The sequence below is a fragment of the Magnolia sinica genome, chromosome 18, assembly GCF_029962835.1.
Source record: "Magnolia sinica isolate HGM2019 chromosome 18, MsV1, whole genome shotgun sequence".
Classification (NCBI taxonomy): Eukaryota; Viridiplantae; Streptophyta; class Magnoliopsida; order Magnoliales; family Magnoliaceae; genus Magnolia; species Magnolia sinica.
Window position 1 is genome coordinate 8,422,583 of NC_080590.1, and position 19,796 is coordinate 8,442,378.

A 19,796-nucleotide genomic window follows, 5' to 3' on the forward strand; every position below is an offset into this window, starting at 1 on the left:
TTTGGTAGGGTCATATGCATGATGGGGCCCACCTGACAAACCTATAATCCTGCATGCACGCCTGGTTCAACATGTGCTGAGCAAGGGTTGCATAGTAAGATTAACATTCATTTTATCTCCATCACTTGAATCCATCAATAGATAGTATAAAATTGGAAGCTCAAGCAAAGAAAATCTAAAGAGGCAATGGCTGTGAAAGCATATAAATTTCAAACTTGCAATTTACTTGAGAAGAGAAAAAAAATATTACAAGGCTGGACAAAAACAGACAACTCAAAACTCTTACGCACTGATTGGGAATTTGGTAATTCTTTTCAGTTCGACCTTCTATGCTGTTACAGAAGCAGATGCACCTCCAGATTGCACCCATGAGATCAAATCTTCTCGGGCAGCAAAGAAACTACCAGGTCTCTCTTCATCCTGCCGAAATGGTGCTGCCACCTTCTTCAAATGTGAAGCGACAGCGCTCGCCAGTCCCTGAGAGAACTTGTGAGTTCCAGCACCGGCATGAACGGAAAACAACTTGGGCAGCTCCTCCTCGCGCTCCACAGCTTTAGAGAGACTCCTCATCCACTCTTGGAACGCCGTATGAGCTGCACCCACCGACAGTGATCTCACATTCAACGCCCATTCTTGACATTCTTGTTGTGCAAACCAGGATACAGGCCATAGAGAGTGCCCAAGTAGAGCAGCTCATGGGCCCGCTCAGGACGATTCTGGTTTCGGCATATATCGATCAGGCAATTGCAGAACGGTCTCCGCACTTCAACTGCAGCATCGTTGAGTAAGCCTCTGAACTCCTCTTTAATTTCATTGAAGCCAACTTACTCTCGCCCCAGCATTTTAACAAACTCAACCAACCTGGGATTAGCCCTCTCCAAACAGTTGAGAACCTTACCCACCTCGCCGTCCTCACAAAAAGCTACGACAAACGCCCACAGAGCCGGTCATCAGGCTCCACTCCTCTCTCCATTGAAATCCCAAACACCCTCATCACATCGTCGATCCGCCTGGCTTGCCCCAGACACTGGATCAAACAGGTGCAACCCATCACATTGAGCTTCACGCCACTCTCCGCCATCTCCTCAAACAGCCTCATTGCCTCATCGACCTTCCCCCTGCTGCCATATATATTAAGCATTGCTGTGTAGCTCCAACTGTCAGGCCGACCCCTTCATATCCTCGAAAGGTTGTTCTGCCTCCTCCTCCAACCCAAGATCTGCACACATGCTCAACAGCGTGTTATACAGAATGAAATCCATTGGCCACCGCTTCAACCTCATCCGCTCCCAAAGCTGCAGAGCATCGCGACTCCACCTCGCCCTACCATAAATCTTAACTAGAGCTGTTAGCGTCTTCTCATCCAGCGTCACCCCGGGCCGCAACCATCTCCTCGAAAAGACTCCTAGCCAAACCAGGCTTCCCAGCCTTCCCCATTGCCTCCAACAAGGTATTGTATACAACCAAATGGGGCTCCACGCCAACTGCCTTCATCTCTTGCAAAACATACTGAATCCCATCATAACCACCAGCCTCCCCGAACATCCTCCCCAGGACGGCAAATGCGACAGGGTCCGGCTTCCACCTGCCAGCCCGCCCCCTCTCATACAAGCTCAGCACTTCCTCCACCTTCCCCAGCCTGGCATAAACATCCAAAACAGTGGAGTAAGTGACCTCGTCTGGCACGAGGCCTGTCCTGTACATCTTCTCAAACCATTCAATAGCCTTGTCGAAAAGGCCGCACCTCTTGGCGCAGGTGATAATTGTGGAATAGGTAATGTTGTCCAATTCAATGCCTTGCTGGGCCATCTCGTTTGCCAGGTCTTCAACGAGCTGATACTGCTTCCCATGCCGCAGGGACTTCATGGCGACATTGTAGAAGATTGTTTCAAGCGGAAAGAGGTTCTGGGTCTTGATCCAATCGAGGAAAAGGAGGGTCTTGGGCCATGGTCTGAGGGAATTGAGGATGAGGGCGTTTTCTCTGGTGGGTGGGTGGGGAAGGGAATGGAGGGTGGATGTGAAATCTTGGGGGGAGAGATCTGGGTCGTTGAGCTTGTGAGAGAAGAGCTTGAGGTCCTTGAGGTGGGGGTTATGGGAGTATGGAGAGCGCCTGTGACGTTGGAGAGAGAGTGATGTGGGCTTGGGCTTGGTGGGGTTGGCCCATGTGGAGACGGGCTTGGAGGTGAGTCTGGGAGAAGATGGGGTGGAGGAAAGGATGGTTTGAGCTGGTCAGAGAGGGTGGAATTTGATGATGGACGGTTAGGATCTGATGATGATAGGTTTGGAGGGGGTTTTGGAGGGGATTTGGTGGAGTGGCAGAGGATTGTAAATCTGGTGGTGGTGGTTTGGAGTTTCAGAGGTGGTGGGGAGAGGAAGGGGTATTTTGGGAAATTGGAATGTAAGGATGCTGGAGACGTTGTAGTTGCTGCTGTAGGTGCTGCCATGGGTGTGTGTTGGGGAGATGTTTCTATTCCTCTTCCGGAGAGGCTGAGGTTTTCGACATGGGATTTTGGATATTTCGTTCATTTGAAAGGGAGATGATATGGTGGATTAGGTAGAACCGGAATATGGAAGACCTCTCTTTTTCTTTTACACGTGGCATGTTAATGTTTTAATCTGGATGGTCCATCAAGCGTAGAATATTTTGGATGACCCATTTATCAAAAGATCACACCTTTTTCATGGATTCTATCCGTCAGTTTTCATCTCCTTTCAGCACTTAAGTTTAACCATTAACCAATTTATTTTCTGCCACTGCTTTGGAGGCCACTGATCAGATGACAGGAACATTCAATGGATGTAATTTTGAGTATTTTAGTACTCACGGTGGGGAAACTAGATGGATGGTCACAAATGATAAGTCACCTCACCACGTGTCATGTAGAGAGATGGATATGTTATTTTTCGGTGTATCTCCTTCACTTGGAAAAATAGGGTTTGTTTGGAATGGGCGGTTACTAATATGCTCTGAAAAGTCAGCGGAAAAAATCAGAGGGTTTAAATCGTTAGATCGGTGGGTCCCTCGTTATATGAACCATCCAGTTCTGATCGTACGATTTGGACGGTCCGATTGGCATGCATATAAACGACTGTACGTCGGATGAGTCGATCCAATAGTTGTGGTGAACGCGCGTTGTAGTCTTGACTCGTGCCCAGGGATGTAGATTTTTGAGAAATTTGCGACTGTGGACCCAACCTTTTATCCAATGATTTTTTTGAAGCAATACAAACTAAACTTGCGAACTTAGACCTGCTCGTATGGACAGCGAATTTGAGGACGGAAATACCCCTCCCTTCCTTTCGAGTACGAGCGCTGACGCTCCTCAACCGAGAGTTGTACGAACGGCTCAAAAGAGATCAAAGTTACGTGGCTCCACAGCTATGTATTTATTATATCCACAACGTTCATCCATATTTCGAGATCATTTCGGAGCATTATCCAAAAAAGGAAAATCATATCCAAAGATCAACTGGACCACACCACAAAGAGCAGCGGGAAAATTGATTTTCACCGTTAAAAATTTTGTAGGGCCCACCATAACATTTATTTTCCATCCAATCTATTCATAAGGTCACAAAGGCCTGGATGAAGAGGAAAAACAAATTTCATAATGATCCAAAACTTCTGTAGCCCCTAAAAGGGTTTTACTAGTAGACGTTCAATTCCTCACTGCCTTTTACAGTGTGGTCCACTTGATAGTTAGATCGGTCTTATTTTTTGCCTCAAGCTTTAATATGAGCTCGCCAAATAGATGGACGGTTTGGATATAACACAGACCTCATGATGGGACCCACAAAAGCAACACAGAAGAAAGAAAAAAAAAAGAAACAAAGACGGTCGCGGCAGTTTGCCGATTATTATTATTATTTTCTTATATATATATATATATATATATATATATATATATATATATATATATATATATATATACACATGAGCAGAACTTTTTACCCCCCTTACATTTTTCTCTAATATATAATTATGTAAATATGTATATATAAGTATATAAAAATATTTTGGAGTAGGAGAAGCTAATTTAGCCAACCAACCTAGTTATTTTTCAAGATTCCATCGGGTCGATGGTCAAAAATCCATTTCATTCACTTCATGGTTAATTTCAATCACTACGTGGTTAATTTCAATCACTACGTGGTCAATTTCAATCACTTCGCGATCAAATTGGAAATTAAGCGGGGCAAAAATGAAATTGAGCCGGGCAAACATTAAATTATGCGGGGCAAACTAGAAATTGAGCGGGGCAAACAAAAAATTGCGTGGGGCAAACTAGAAATTGAGCGGGGCAAACATAAATTTCAGCGGGGCAAACATGAAATTGAGCAGGGTAAATATGAAATTGAGCGGGGCAAACTAGAAATTCAGCGGGATAAACTAGAAATTCAGCGGGGCAAACATGAATTTCAGTGGGGCAAACTAGAAATTCAGCAGGGCAAATATGAAATTGAGCGGGGCAAAAATGAAATTGAGCGGGGCAAACTAAAAATTCAAACCACAGTTATGCTTCTTTCAAGTTACCTTGAAAGCTACGACATTACAATTGGATCCCACACACTCAATTTCTAGTTTGCCCCGCTCAATTTCAGTTTGCCCTGCTCAAATTCTAGTTTTCCCCGCTCAATTTTCGATTTGCCCCGCTCAATTTCTAATTTGAGCGAGGCAAACATGAAATTGAGCGGGGCAAACTAGAAATTCAGCTGGGCAAACTAGAAATTCAGTGGGGCAAACCGAAAATTGAGCAGGGAAAACATAAAGGTTGAAGGTTATCAAAGAAATTTAAATTTTTGACAAAAAAATTTAGACAATTTTTGGAGTTTTCGACATGTCGAAAGCTTTAGTTAACATGTCGACCTGATCGATCAAAGTGTTTCGACCGATTAACTCGATGGATAGATAGGTTACACAGTTTTGAGTGTTTTTATGCAATTTATTTCTATTTCTAGTTTTGATTATATATACTGGTGCAATCGATATTAGGGTTACTGCTAGACATGCTTAAGGGTTTGAAAGGATTACACCCTGGACCATATCTCAAGCGGTAGACTAAGTGAAGATACCTCATTTCGACATTGAGGTCTTGATATCGATTCCCTAGTGGGGGTGGCTAATAGTGGAGTGTACACTGACAGCCCCAAAAAAAAAGGAGGGTTTGAAATGATTTTTGAAGAAAGAAAAAGATAGGATTTTTCTCATGGGTCTTCGAATCGATAATGCAGTACAAATGAGCATACACTAAGGTTCTTTTAAAGAAAGATGATCTGTAATCGTTAAATATTGTTTGTAAACCTTATCTGATAATTGTATCGTAGGATGCTCATGTTCAGTGCGAGTACAAATATTAAGTTGGCATACGCATTTCAGTAAATTAAGATTTAATCGCTGATTTAAGTTTCGATTTTTGTTTATTAAGATATACTCATTATGCATGCATAAGGTGAAATGAATAGTTATGAATGGTTATAATTGAAGCTAAGGCATCTCTTGATAGAGATAATTGGACTACTTAGAAGTGTGCATGCCAGTTACACCTAGCATAAGATTTTCATGTTTTACACTAATGTTTTTAGTATTTATGTCGTTGGAAATGCTGACATTGTGATCACGCCTAGTCCCACTTTGATAAATTAGGTGATGATTACTGTGGTCTAGTGTTGATAGTTCCAATCGACCAAATAATTCAGGATACTTTACAGGATCCATTAAAATATCTAGTAGAATCTCGATCATTAATGAATTACCATATAATACATTACATATTGAAGAATATCATGATTATCCCAAGTTAGAGAATGTTGGAATCATTGGCCATGTATGGTATGTTTTCATCTGGTAATGCAATGATTGGTGTAAATTAATCACATTGGATATATACGGTTTTATAGACATGAAGTACTATAGACAACTCAAGATAGAATTGTATTGAAGAATGACTTCTCTCCTTGTACGTGAGAGATTGAGAAGACGTAAGTAAGTGAAAGAGTTCTACAATGGGTGGACTCTCTCCCATAGCCACTTCCCTATATAAAATTCATTCGGTCCCTAACACAGACCTCATGTTTGCCCCACTGAATTTCTATTTTGCCCCGCTGATTTTCATGTTTGCCTCGCTAAAATTCATGTTTGCCCCACTGAATTTCTAGTTTGCCCCGCTGCAATTCATGTTTGCCTCGCTGAATTTCTAGTTTGACCCGCTGAATTTCATGTTTGCCTCGCTCAAATTCATGTTTGCCCCGTTGAATTTCTAGTTTACCCCCACTCAATTTCATATTTGCCCCGCTGAATTTCTAGTTTGCCCCGCTCAATTTCATGTTTATCCTGCTCAATTTCATGTTTGCCCCGTTGAATTTCTAATTTGCCCTGCTCAATTTCACGTTTGCCCTGCTCAATTTCATATTTGCCCCGTTGAATTTCTAGTTTGCCCCGCTCAATTTAAAGGTTGCCCCGCTTTATTTCTAGTTTGCCCCGCTCAATTTCATGTTTGCCCCGCTGAATTTTTAGTTTGCCCCGTTGAATTTCTAGTTTGCCCCGCTCAATTTAATGTTTGCCCCGCTGAATTTCATGTTTGCCCCCCTCAATTTCTAGTTTGCCCCGCTCAATTTCTAGTTTGCCTCACTCAATTTCATATTTGCCCTGCTCAATTTCATATTTGTCACGCTGAATTTCATGTTTGCCCCGTTAAATTTCTAGTTTGCCCCGCTCAATTTAATGTTTGTCCCGCTAAATTTCATGTTTGCCCCGCTCAAATTTTAGTTTGCCCCGCTGAAATTCATTTTTGCCCCACTTAATTTTTAGTTTGACCGCGAAGTGATTGAAATTGACCACGAAGTGAATAAAATGGATTTTCGACCATCGACCCGATGGAATCTTGGAAAATAACTAGGTTGGTTGGCTAAATTAGCTTCTCCTACCCCAAAATCATATGTGGTATGTTAAGTAAATCATTCTAGTTTAGGAGATATGCTTGTTGAATAAATAGACACATAAATGAATTAAAAGATAGAAAAATATTTTAGGGCTTGTTCGGGAGCTTGGAAGGTATTTTGGTGGTGGAAAATATTTTCCCCGCAAATGACAGTTTTCATTTCTCTTTTCTTTTTTTTCTTTTTTTTTTTTTCCTGAGTTAGCTTGTTAGTACACACCATGTCAGTGCAGACACTCCATGTTAGCCACCCCCGCTACCCCGCAAATGACAGTTTCCCCTGTTTGGGAGTTCACTTTTTGGCTGGGAACATTTTCAAAGAATGTGTTTTCATAGAAAAAGTTCTAAAAGCTTTTTCCCAGTCTTATCTCTCTTTTTCTTCTTTTGTTCTTTCAGAATGCTTTCTTGGAAAATAACTTTCAAAGATAATGTCACTTCTCTCCTTTCAGTTTCCAAGCTCCCAAACACAGGTCTTTATATATTGTGCGCAACAAATGTTTGTAGAAGAGTGAGGATGTCTGGTTCTACTTATTCAGCTGAGTTTCCATATTATATGATTCTTCTGATCATGTTGATCCTTTAGCGAGACTCGGTTCCAAGTCAGAAATGTTATCCCATTGCTTTCACTACTGTCATTCATGATGATTTGATTATTGTCCATCCTTAGACAGTGGCATAGGAACATTTGATTTTGTAGATTTTACGTTCCATATTCTCTTGTTAAATCATCATGCGCTTTCCAGAAGCCCCTTTGGTCAAGGAATCAACTATCATTAGGGAAATGGCTGAGTATTGTGCTGGCTTTATGCCTTGGTGCACCAAATCCCTCACACATTGGAACTTCTTTGTATGTCATCTTTCCATGGTGTCTCAATTGTTTTTGGTTGCTATGTTGAGCTTGTTATAACAAATTCACAGTAAATTGTTGCCGGTATTGCCATAGGCATTCAGAGGTTTCTCTTTTAGAAACTCTATTATTTTCTCCACTTCCATTCCAACCGTCCTTGGTGCAACATTTTCTGATTTCATTGTTGATTGTGCTTTGCAGTCCTACCCTTTTTGCTAATCCAACAAATTTTAGCACCTTCTAAAACAATATTTCGTCACTCATTTTAATCTTATCTAAGTCTTCTCCCTAATATCACTAAATCCCTCTATCCCGTGACCTCCAAATTTCCAACCATATTGGTATTGTAGAGTAGAATGAGGACTGGCCTCAGATCCTAGGGCATTGGGAGGGCATGCTATTGTCAGAGAATTCAGCCAAGGAAGTAAAGGTGACCTTAACAAGGATGAAGAAAGGAAAGGCTGTGTGATTATAGTCTTCTATAAGTGTGGAGGGTAGCTGGTGAAATTGGATTAGCTTGGAACTAGTCTTTTTAACAAAATTTTGCAGACAAATGAAATGCTAGGTGAGTGAGTGGTGGAACCCATTTATAAGAATAAAGGAGATGCACATAGAGTCATCAACTATCAGCTTATGAGTCATGCACACTATGAAGCTCTTTGAGAGGGTGGCAGAGCAAAGGCTAGGACAAGAAACAATGGCATTAGAGAATGATCTGGCTTAATGCCACGGATATCAACGATTGAAGCTATTTTTCACTCAGACAATTAGGGAAACAGTATAGGGAAGAGGAGTAATTTGTCGACCTGAATAAAGTATACAATAGAGTACCGAGGCAGATTAGGTGGTGGGATTGATGAGCAGGAAAGGAATCCTAGGGAGATGTATTCACATCATTAAACGTGTGAGGCTGCCTGCTGTTATAGGAGTGAGACTGACTTTTGGAGAGGGAGGTGCATATTTGGAAACAGTGGATCTCCACTAGTAGTGGACCGTGGTTTGCATCAAGCACTGGCTTTTTCACACACGTAATACATGAATTAAGTGCTTGCATAGAGGATGAGGTCCCTTGGTGTATGTTGTTTGCCGATAATGCAGTGTTGGCCGATGAGACTACAAAGGGGGTTAATGCTAAATTGGATTAGAGATTCGGATAAAACATGGTTCAAGAATTAGCATTACTAAGACAGCATCTGTTTTGCAACTACACTAGAAATAGCCATAGATGTGAGGCTTTAGGTAAACTGGATAACAAAGAGATTATCAGATTCCTCAAAGTGATCTTTGAGTGTCCTGGCTATATCATTAAAAATTATAGAGAGATTGAGAAAGGTGTTTTCAATGGAATTATAGCTGGGTGAATGAAGAGGAGATATGCTTATCTAGTGCTGTGTGATAGCCACATGCGAAAGAAACTGAAGGGAAAATTTTACTGGACGGATATTAGACCAACTATTCTGTGGGGTTGTGTGAGCAATTAAGAGGAGACATGCAGAGGATGATTTTGCAGAGATGAGCTATTGAGAATTTTTGAGATGGATGTGTGGAAAGAATAGGAAAGAGAGAGTTAAGAGTGAAGCCATTTGAAGCAACTTGAGAGAAGTCGCAGTTGGAGAGATAAAATGGCAGGCTGATTGAGATTGTTCGGCAATGTCCCAAGGAAACCAGAGATGACACTAGTAAGGCAGGGCTCTTTATTTATTTATTTATTTAATGGAAGGGAATTTTGATTAGAGTTGAAGGGCCTGGAAGGAGGGATGGAACACCTAAAAGGACTCAGATAGAGGTTGGGAGAAAGGTTATGAAAGCTTTTTAACTTACAAAAGATAGTCCATTGTGCCCCTTTAATAAAACTTACAAAAGATAGCCCATTGTGCCCCTTTAATAAAACTTACAGTTATGGACCGAGTTCCAACTTTCAGTGTAGTGCATGTCATGGAATATGCCAGATTGCATATTGGACCAGTGAGAAAACTTTACCATCCTAGATTTCTAGTCATCATCTTTTGCCTGTCTTTAAAGAGTATAATTAACTTTGGTAGTGGTCCGTGAGCTTACTGTCTACATTATATCAGATCTTATTAGCCTTTTCAAAAGGGAGGCGGAGAGAAGTTTTTCCTATCCTCTACTGTCCTTTTCTTTGACATTTAATTTCATTTTCCTCATCCCATGGGCAAATTTGAATTTAAAACGATGTCTAGAGGAATCCCATAAATAAGACTATAGGATCGTGCTTAACTCTTTCCTTTCAAATTGGGAAAATCTGAAAGTTGATAAAGACTCAAATGTTATGAGTACTTACAAGTTTGTATTGGTTTTCTAAAAGGCCATGCTGCATGTATAACTTAACGTGGGCTGTACCAAGTTGAGTCAAATTGTGTTTTTTTTAGTGCCAGATTGATTTTTTTAAAGATTTGTGACCACTATTAAGACCATTGTTTCTAGGAATTAGTCTTCTTAGAAATTTCTATTTTTGAGCAGCTGATAGACTAGGCTACTGCATCCCCTTTTCCAATCCAGAGGGTAATTGTCAAGGACTGTCCATTTCACATTTAAGCTGCAAACTGGGACTCCTAGCACTAGTTCTGCTTGTGCTTTCAGTGCTTCTATTGGTGGCATCGAACAGTGGTTCCACTGGAGGTATTGTCAGGGCCCCTTTCACTACAGTTTTTAATTGCAATCTGGGACTCCGAACTCCAGTTTCTTTAGTGCTTCCAATACCTACTGAAGGTGGTAATAACGATGAGCCAACTAATAATTACCACTTGACAGCTGATTTTTCCATGCCTGAAACATTATGGTTGTCCCGTCAGGCAAGAAGAGCATCTTCTCCATTAAGCAAACAGATTAGGCTGTCCTGATATAGGGCACTGAAGTCATGATAATCTACAGGCCTTGTAGCGTTGAACCTCCAATTCATCACTTTGTTATGCATGACTCTTTTCTACGGTTCTCTCCTTAGTTGAGTCTTCTTAGTAGCAGCTATCAATGCAGGAAGCACTGAAGGGAAAGGCAAAAAATCTGGGATTGGTTAATCTTCCAAGCACAAGCAGTCAGAGGTGTATAAAGATGTGATGCAACTTTGTAATTATGAGCAAGGCTTGTGTAACGTTTGGTTTTCTTATTTCATGTTTTTGTATCTGTCAGTGTCTGGGGAATTTTTGCTCTCTCTGATCCTTCTGTACTGGACATGGAGTACTCCCATCAGCCTCCTACCAGGTGTATAAAGATGTGATGCAACTTTGTAATTATGCGCAAGGCTTGTGTAACGCTTGGTTTTCTTATTTCATGTTTTTGTATCTGTCAGTGTCTGGGGAATTTTTGCTCTCTCTGATCCTTCTGTACTGGACATGGAGTACTCCCATCAGCCTCCTACCAGTTAATGGAGTCCACTTTGATAATAGTCCTTGACCTACTAGAAAATCTTGACAGAAGCGTTTATTTGCCTACACTACTGCCTCTGAACATTGACAATGGTGTTGAAGGGGGGTGTCCGTATCCTTACGTGATTTCCTGAAGGCAAGCATACAAACTTCTTATTAGTTGCTCGATTATCTAAGTTTGTTGCAATGGAAGCTGCCATACTTCGTCTGTTGGAGTAATCAGCATTTGCAGATGGTTGCAGAGGTTAGCATAAAACCATAGTATAGGAGCAACCACTGCAGTCAGGACCTAGCTATCATTTCGTTTTAGGGAACTGGACAAAACACATTCTGGATAGGGTCTCATTACCTTTGTCAGACATAGGGTAGATCTGTTTTGGCCAGTAATTCTGTTTTTCTCAACCACAGCATGAGAGGTTGGGTTTCATCTAAGCATGCTTGTTTTGAGTTCTAGGAATTAACATGGTAGCTTATTAAAAAATTTGGGTCACATGTAACTGAAGCCTGCAGTTCATTGGCGATCTTTGATGATTTAGAAGTAAAAAAGACTGCAGGATTCATAAGTGATTGATAAGTGATGCTATGATTTGCAGATTACGGAGCCAAATGCACCTATGTTTACTCCTGTTGCAAATCTCATTTTGAATGCTTGTTTATGTGAGAGTTTGGATGCTGATTTTTTTTTTTTTTCTCTTTCTTTTTATTGTGAATATTTCAGATCTGCATAGGTGACAAAGTTAATGTAGTACCCTGTTTTGTTGCCTACTTGCTTACCTTGCCTGCAACATCATTTAGTAATTTACTCATTTTGATGTATCTCATGCACTCTTAGATGTGAGAACCTCAAAAGATTGGTACATAATATGTTGGCATCAGTTTTTCCTTTTCATTATTGATGTATATTGTCACCTATTTCTTTTAGCATTCTTTGCTCCCGGTTTGATGTTTGTTTATTTCTGTAGGAGGTTTTGAGAATCAAGGCAGAACACCCGGATGACTGTCAATGTATCGTCAATGATAGGGTGAAAGGTCGTCTTAAGGTCACTCGAGCATTTGGAGCTGGATTTCTTAAACAGGTGTGCATCTATTTCTTCTTTTAAAGATTCCTCCTCTTAAAACCATGCCCATTTGATCTAAAATACCCCATCTCTGCTTATAGATGACACTAAGTGCTTTATTCCATAGTGGAAGAAAAAAGTGGTATACCAATGCACGCATGCTTTATGGAGATTACCACTTTATCATTATGTTTTATTTATTTATTTACAATATCTCATGTGATTCTCTCACATGCTTTTTTTCAGCATGAATTTCATGAAGATTTGCATGACTTGCCATATCTGGTGTGTTGCAGCCCAAATGGAATAACATGTTGCTGGAAATGTTTCGGAATGAGTATATTGGTACAGCACCATACATAACCTGTTCTCCTTCTTTCTGCCACCATAAACTTGGTCCAAATGACCAGTTTTTAGTACTCTCATCTGATGGCCTCTATCAGTATCTGAGCAATCAGGAAGTGATTCCTCATGTTGAAAATTTTATGGAGAAGTTTCCAGATGGAGACCCTGCACAACATTTGATTGAGGAGCTTCTTTTTCGTGCAGCCAGGAAAGCTGGTAATGTGAATCTCTAACCTTGCACATCAGCTCATTCATAAGCTTTCTATTCTTTATATGAAATACAACAAACTGTAGTAAGGAAATTCGGTTTGACCCTGTGGTGGTACTCATTCCCTTGAACCTCAAAGTTGTAGTTTCAGAATATTGTTAAAATGGAGAGAGGTGAAAAAAAAAAAAGAAAAAAAAAAAGAAGAAGAAAAAAGAAAAAAAGAATGTAGAAAGAAGTCATATTTTATTAACTTCTTAATCAAGAATCTCCTGGATGCCCATTCCGTGTTCCGTATTTGTCAATTTGTTTTCTTTCATAAGGTTGTATAAAAGGAAAGTGAGACTTGGTTACTTGAAATCTTATGACACATATTTCTCTTTTTTGAATGATAATCTTATGCCACAACTTTTATCATGAAAGTTGATCCTTATTAGTTGGGATAAGGCTTTGATGATGATGATCATCATCTTATCTTAAATATTGAGGCAAGCATAATATAATCAATTAATGATTACTACTACTTTCCCAGTGTTCATAATCAGGATTTGTGAAGCAGTCTATCTATAACTTTCATTCTGCTACTCAATAGTTCAAAAACCTGAAAACTAGACTCGACTTGATGTTCAGCTGGGTTCAGTTGACTCGAAGACTCGACCCAACTCTACTCCATGTAGAAAATATTAGTAGTGTAGATAGATATTTAAAATAGTTAAATTGAGTATAAAGTATAAAGAACATAATTCAAATCAACAACTCCAGGAATACCTTACTGGTTAAGAGCGTTGGTTCCTCGGGTTAGGGTTGGGGGTTTGAATCCCACTTTCCTTTAAAAAAACTAAAAATCACCCAGGAGGTGAGTGACATGGTTCATCTCCCACTGAGTCGAGCGAGTCAACCAAGTCATTGACTTGATGAGTCTCACCAACTCCAGGCCGAGTCAGGCTCAGCACTAAGTTTCCCAGCAACTTGGCTTCAATTATTGCTGAGTCAAGTTGACTTGGCTGACTTTCAAGTCAAGTCGGTGAGTTTTTGGAATGATGCTGCCATCACTAAGTTCAAAAAAACAAATATTTTATCCTCACAAACTGCCCTGTCCTGACCCCCGCTTGATGATGCCTTCTTTCAAGGAACCATTATGACTTCAATCATTGTTAGTTATTACCCTAGTTTCCAAAATAGTTTTCCCAATTTGAATCCGGAGTTGTGATGTGGTGTGACGGCTTGTTTTCTTTTTCTATGAGTGACAAAAATTCTTCTCTAAAATAACAAAACGCATGTATGGATCTGAGGGGAGGGTAATGGGTAGACATGTCATGCCCCACATAACTAGGCATGTTGGTGTCAAACACACAGGCAAACCTTGTGGGTCCTTCCGCTACTAGAGGTAACATGTGATGAGAAATGATACCTTAGCTGTTATGTCAGGCTTGCAGATAGAATGGAATGGTAGAATTCTCAGTGACAGTTTCCTAAGTGGAAAAATATCAGGAGGAAGATAAAGAGTTTGGCTTGGGAATTCAGAAGGCCTGAGTCAAAGATGCTTGTTGAAGTGATTTCTTCTGAGATTGGAAATTAGCCATTCACTTTCAGAGAAGTCTAAAGGAAATCATCATGCAAACTCCCACCAGCCAATGTCTGGAAACACTACTTTGAGGAACACCAAGGAGATATGATACTCATTGTTGAAGGAAATTCTGCTGTCCTCTTTGATTTCCACAGCTCTTAGTTTGTCTTCGGTCTGCTATCTCAGCAGTCCTCTTTGTATTCTGCTTTTCTTTTAATAAATCTTCTTCATTACTTTTTTTTTAAAAAAAATTGTTGAAGGAAATTCTAGAAACCCTATCAAATAAGCATCTCTGGTGGATAGAGGGCCGTGAAAAATTGCTGTTGCAATCTTGGAGATTAGGCTCTAGCATCTCATCTGAATATAGCTTTTTTATTGACGGATGTGAATGAGATTGCAGATTCTCCTGTGAAAGAGGGAACAGCAAGAGGGCCACTTGTGCTATCAGCTCTTTGTACCTCCTTTAAGCTGTAACTTGTGTTTTCTCAATAAATTCAGCTATCTTTAATACATACAACTAAGGTGATCAGCAAAAAATGCATGTTCTTGCTTAGTTCTTTCTTTTTAATGCTAGGCAGTTTGAATGGTGATGGATGGAATGGGGGTCAGGGTACTTGGGATGGTCACCTCTACTATAAGTGCCAAAGAAACTTATTTCAGTCCTTTGTGACACATAAAGGGTCACGTCACAACAATTTCAAACTGCATAATATGTGGAAATCAAATACCATCATGTGATGCCATATGGTTGAAATTCACTCAGTGAGACCATTCAATTTGCTTGTCATTCCAAGACCAAATTGTAAGTCAATAGGTTTTCACTGGAACTGTTCCAACTAACCGACAAGTAGAATAGATTATTGAGAATTCCTTCACATTATCTCAATGTTTATTTATTTATATTTCAAAAAATAGAAGAAGAGTTTATATAGATTTTCTTTTTCTTTGAGATGAGAGTATATTTGATTCTCTAACGATGACTTTTAACTCATTGATCTTTGCCCATTCATGCTAACCATCCTTGCCAGCAGGAATGGATTTCCATGAATTATTGGACATACCGCAAGGAGACCGCAGAAAGTACCATGATGATGTTACAGTAATGGTCATATCGCTGGAAGGAAGAATTTGGAAATCCTCAGGGAAGTATGTGTGAAGCGCTCCAGACAGCTGGCTGCATTTGTAGCAGTTTCTTATGCATACAAGTGACTGCAGCTCATTGCCGAAGAAATCTCAAAACCGAGTGGAAGGTCATGGGCTGTCTCTTCTTCATGTGACAAGTCTCACTGGCTGATTTTTTGTGGGTCTCACAAGGATTCTTTTGTTTTGCCCATAGGACAATCAATTGGTTGCATGTGAGAAACACCTGGAGGGAACTGGAGGCTAATTGGTATAGGCTGGGGTTCAACACACACTAAGGTTGCTTCTTCAGCAACCAGATGCAAAGACTTGTTCGGGGATTGGAAAATGGGGAAAGCAGATGATTTGTTGTGAACTTCGTTGGGGAGAGGTTTACCTCTGTGGTTGGCAATGCACAGGAGTGGAGGTTCATTGTCACATGGTTTTCTATTTTCTCCTTTCTTTCTTTTTTCCCCTGCAGAGGAAAAAGGGTTTTTCAGGGGGAAATACTAGGGCGATCTTGTTCAATTCCCCTTTTGTTGTAAGCGAGCATCTGTAATCTGTAGGTGGTGTCTCACCAAAGAATTCTATAAAGGTGGATTTTTATTTTTATTTTTCGAGGAACTTGTTCATTTCTTCATCTGCTGAGAGCAACAAAGGGTGTTTAAAGAGGCACATAGATGAGGCCATTCTCACAAGATAAGTAGAAATTACCAAAGATTATGAACTAAGAAAAACCATAGTTTTAGCTGGAAAACTCAACTCAACATCTAAATGGTATTAGCATAAAGAAAATAAAACAAAATTTCAAGTATCCTGCTACTTGATGACACCATGGATATGTGAGTCTCTCCTCTATTGGAGGTTGTGGGATTGATACCTCTCATCAACCTTAGAATTTTATAAAAAGAAAATAACAGTGACTTTGTCAGAGTCACTACAAGTCATTTCGAGTTGGTAGCCCTCTCAAGCTGGCATCAAGTAGGACATAGGATTGAGTTTCCCAGCAACGGCTTAAACTAAAGCCTCATTCAACTTCATATTCATCTCAGATTGGGATGTTACAGCTGAAGTTGTGGGCCATGTGCACCAAAAAGATCATTGGTTGCCATTGCATGAAATCCTAGAAAACCCAAGCTTGAGATTGGGATGGGTCCATACTCTGGCTCCGGTGGTAGACTCTTAGGAGTTTCAACACCTGGGCAAGGGTTCCAGTACCCATAGGTGGTGAAATTCCACTACGGCGTGAGTGTGTGGGGGTTGTGTGCGTGTGTTACAAAAAAAACAAAAAAAGATTGGTTGGGCTCAGGCTGGAAATCATCAACATGAAACCAGGTCGGGTTGAGCTTGGGTTGAGCATGCAACATGTATAATTATATATGGGAAACACTACCAAGTTACACCCTAGATGTAACCATATTAACAAGACAGGCTGGTCAGAATTGTAAACAGTGAATTTGATCATTCAATGTGGACCATCCATCAACAGTTTCAATCTTTTTCCTCAAATCAAGTTGTTAGGATTGTTCAAGTGTCCAAACAACCTGAGTTTTTGGTAGGGTCATATACATGATGGGGCCCACCTGATAAACCTCTAATCCTGCATGCACGCCTGGTTCAACACGTGCTGAGCAAGGGTTGCATGGTAAGATTAACATTCATTTTATCTCCATCACTTGAATCCATCCATAGATAGTATAAAATTGTAAACTCAAGCGAAGAAAATCTAAAGAGGCAATGGCTATGAAAGCATATAAATTTCAAACTTGCAATTTACTTGAGAGAAAAAAACATTAAAAGGCTGGACAAAAAACAGACAACTCAGAACTCTTAAGCACTGATTGGGAATTTGGTAATTCTTTTCAGTTCGACCTTCTATGCCGTCATAGAAGCAGATGCACCTCCAGATTGCACCCATGAGATCAAATCTTCTTGGGCAGCAAAGAAACTACCAGGCCTCTCTTCATCCTGCCGAAATGGTGCTGCCACCTTCTTCAAATGCGAAGCGACAGCGCTCGCCAGTCCCTGAGAGAACTTGTGAGTTCCGGCACCGGCATGAACGGAAAACAACTTGGGCAGCTCCTCCTTGCGCTCCACAGCTTTAGAGAGACTCCTCATCCACTCTTGGAACGCCGTATGAGCTGCACCCACCGACAGTGATCTCACATTCAATGCCCATTCATTGACATTCTTGTTGTGCAAACCAGGATACAGGCCATAGAGAGTGCCCAAGTAGAGCAGCTCATGGGCCCGCTCAGGACGATTCTGGTTTCGGCATATATCAATCAAGCAATTGCAGAATGGTCTCCGCGCTTCAACTGCAGCGTCGTTGAGTAAGCCTCTGAACTCCTCTTTAATTTCATTGAAGCCAACTTCCTCTCGCCCTAGCATTTTAACAAACTCAACCAACCTGGGATTAGCCCTCTCCAAACAGTTGAGAACCTTGCCCACCTCGCTGTCCTCACAAAAAGTTACTACCGATAACAAACACCCACAGAGCCGGTCATCAGGCTCCACTCCTCTCTCCATTGAAATCCCAAACACCCTCACCACATCGTCGATCTGCCTGGCTCGCCCCAGACACTGGATCAAACAGGTGCAACCCATCACATTGAGCTTCACGCCACTCTCCGCCATCTCCTCAAACAGCCTCATTGCCTCATCGACCTTCCCCCCGCTGCCATATATATTAAGCATTGCCGTGTAGCTCCAACTGTCGGGCCGACACTGCTTCGACCCCTTCATATCCTCGAAAAGCTGTTCTGCCTCCTCCTCCAACCCAAGATCTGCGCACATGCTCAACAGCGTGTTATACAGAATGAAATCCATTGGCCACCGCTTCAACCTCATCTGCTCCCAAAGCTGCAGAGCATCGCGACCCCACCTCGCCTTACCATAAATCTTAACTAGAGCGGTTAGCGTCTTCTCATTCGGCGTCACCCCGGCCACAACCATCTCCTCGAAAAGACTCCTAGCCAAACCAGGCTTCCCAGCCTTGCCCATTGCCTCCAACAAGGTATTGTATACAACCAAATTGGGCTCCACGCCAACTGCCTTCATCTCTTGCAAAACATACTGGATCCCATCATAATCGGCGGCCTCCCCGAACATCCTCCCCAGGACGGCGAATGCAACAGGGTCCGGCTTCCACCCGCCAGCCCGCCCCCTCTCATACAAGCTCAACACTTCCTCCACCTTCCCCATCCTGGCATAAACATCCAAGACAGTGGAGTAAGTGACCTCGTCTGGCACGAGGCCCGTCCTGTACATCTTCTCAAACCATTCGATCGCCTTGTCGAAGAGGCCGCACCTCTTGGCGCAGGTGATGATCGTGGAATAGGTAATGTTGTCCAATTCAATGCCTTGCTGGGCCATCTCGTTTGCCAGGTCTTCAACGAGCTGATACTGCTTCCCATGCCGCAGGGACTTCATGGCGACATTGTAGAAGATTGTTTCAAGCGGAAAGAGGTTCTGGGTCTTGATCCAATCGAGGAAAAGGAGGGTCTTGGGCCATGGTCTGAGGGAATTGAGGATGAGGAGGGCGTTTTCTCTGGTGGGTGGGTGGGGAAGGGAATGGAGGGTGGATGTGAAATCTTGGGGGGAGAGATCTGGGTCGTTGAGCTTGTGAGAGAAGAGCTTGAGGTCCTTGAGGTGGGGGTTATGGGAGTATGGAGAGCGCCTGTGACGTTGGAGAGAGAGTGACGTGGGCTTGGGCTTGGTGGGGTTGGCCCATGTGGAGATGGGCTTGGAGGTGAGGCTGGGAGAAGGTGGGGTGGAGGGAAGGATGGTTTGAGAGAGGGGTTTGAGCTGGTCAGAGAGGGTGGAATTTGATGATGGACGGTTAGGATCTGATGATGATAGGTTTGGAGGGGGTTTTGGAGGGGATTTGGTGGAGTGGCAGAGGATTGTAAATCTGGTGGTGGTGGTTTGGAGTTTCAGAGGTGGTGGGGAGAGGAAGGGGTATTTTGGGAAATTGGAATGTAAGGATGCTGGAGTCGTTGTAGTTGCTGCTGTAGGTGCTGCCATGGGTGTGTGTGTTGGGGAGAGGTTTCTATTCCTCTTCCGGAGAGGCTGAGGTTTTGGATATGGGAAATTTGCGACTGTACGACCCATTTATGGCCCTATTTACGAGACCAAGCCCACCTTATTTTCCCTTGCGAGAATACGCCCCAGCTGTACGGATGGCTTGCCAAAGGTCGAAAATGCCTCTGTTTGTTCCTTCAAGCGGATAGATGGTGCTCGAAGACGAGCGCTGAAACTGCTCGAACTCCGAGTTGTACGAACGGTTCAAAAGATATCAAAGTTACATGGGCCCCACAGTTACGTATTTATTATAT

General features: G+C 41.8%; 2 protein-coding genes and 1 pseudogene across 5 annotated transcripts in view; 1 reads left to right on the plus strand and 2 right to left on the minus strand.

The window, feature by feature from the left end:
* LOC131233555 (protein phosphatase 2C 29) overlaps positions 1–16,074 on the plus strand; it is a 28,468-nt gene extending 12,394 nt beyond the window's left edge. The window contains exons 2-4 of one of the 4 annotated variants that reach the window (XM_058230314.1): positions 12,128–12,241; positions 12,520–12,789; positions 15,372–16,074. In XM_058230314.1, coding sequence (XP_058086297.1) covers positions 12,128–12,241; positions 12,520–12,789; positions 15,372–15,443 — 456 coding nt within the window. In that variant the 3' untranslated portion in view covers positions 15,444–16,074. Of the gene's footprint in view, positions 1–12,127; positions 12,242–12,485; positions 12,790–15,371 lie in introns of those variants that run through there. The other 3 variants (XM_058230312.1, XM_058230315.1, XM_058230316.1) reach the window with 3 other exon arrangements.
* Positions 204–2,531, minus strand: LOC131233556 (pentatricopeptide repeat-containing protein At5g46580, chloroplastic-like; annotated as a pseudogene).
* A 1,139-nt stretch (positions 16,075–17,213) lies between the features above and the next one.
* Positions 17,214–19,541, minus strand: LOC131233001 (pentatricopeptide repeat-containing protein At5g46580, chloroplastic). The gene has a single exon (XM_058229552.1). The coding sequence runs from the start codon at positions 19,483–19,485 to the stop codon at positions 17,335–17,337; it is 2,151 nt and encodes a 716-aa protein (XP_058085535.1). The 5' UTR covers positions 19,486–19,541; the 3' UTR covers positions 17,214–17,334.
* Between the last annotated feature and the right edge of the window lie 255 nt (positions 19,542–19,796).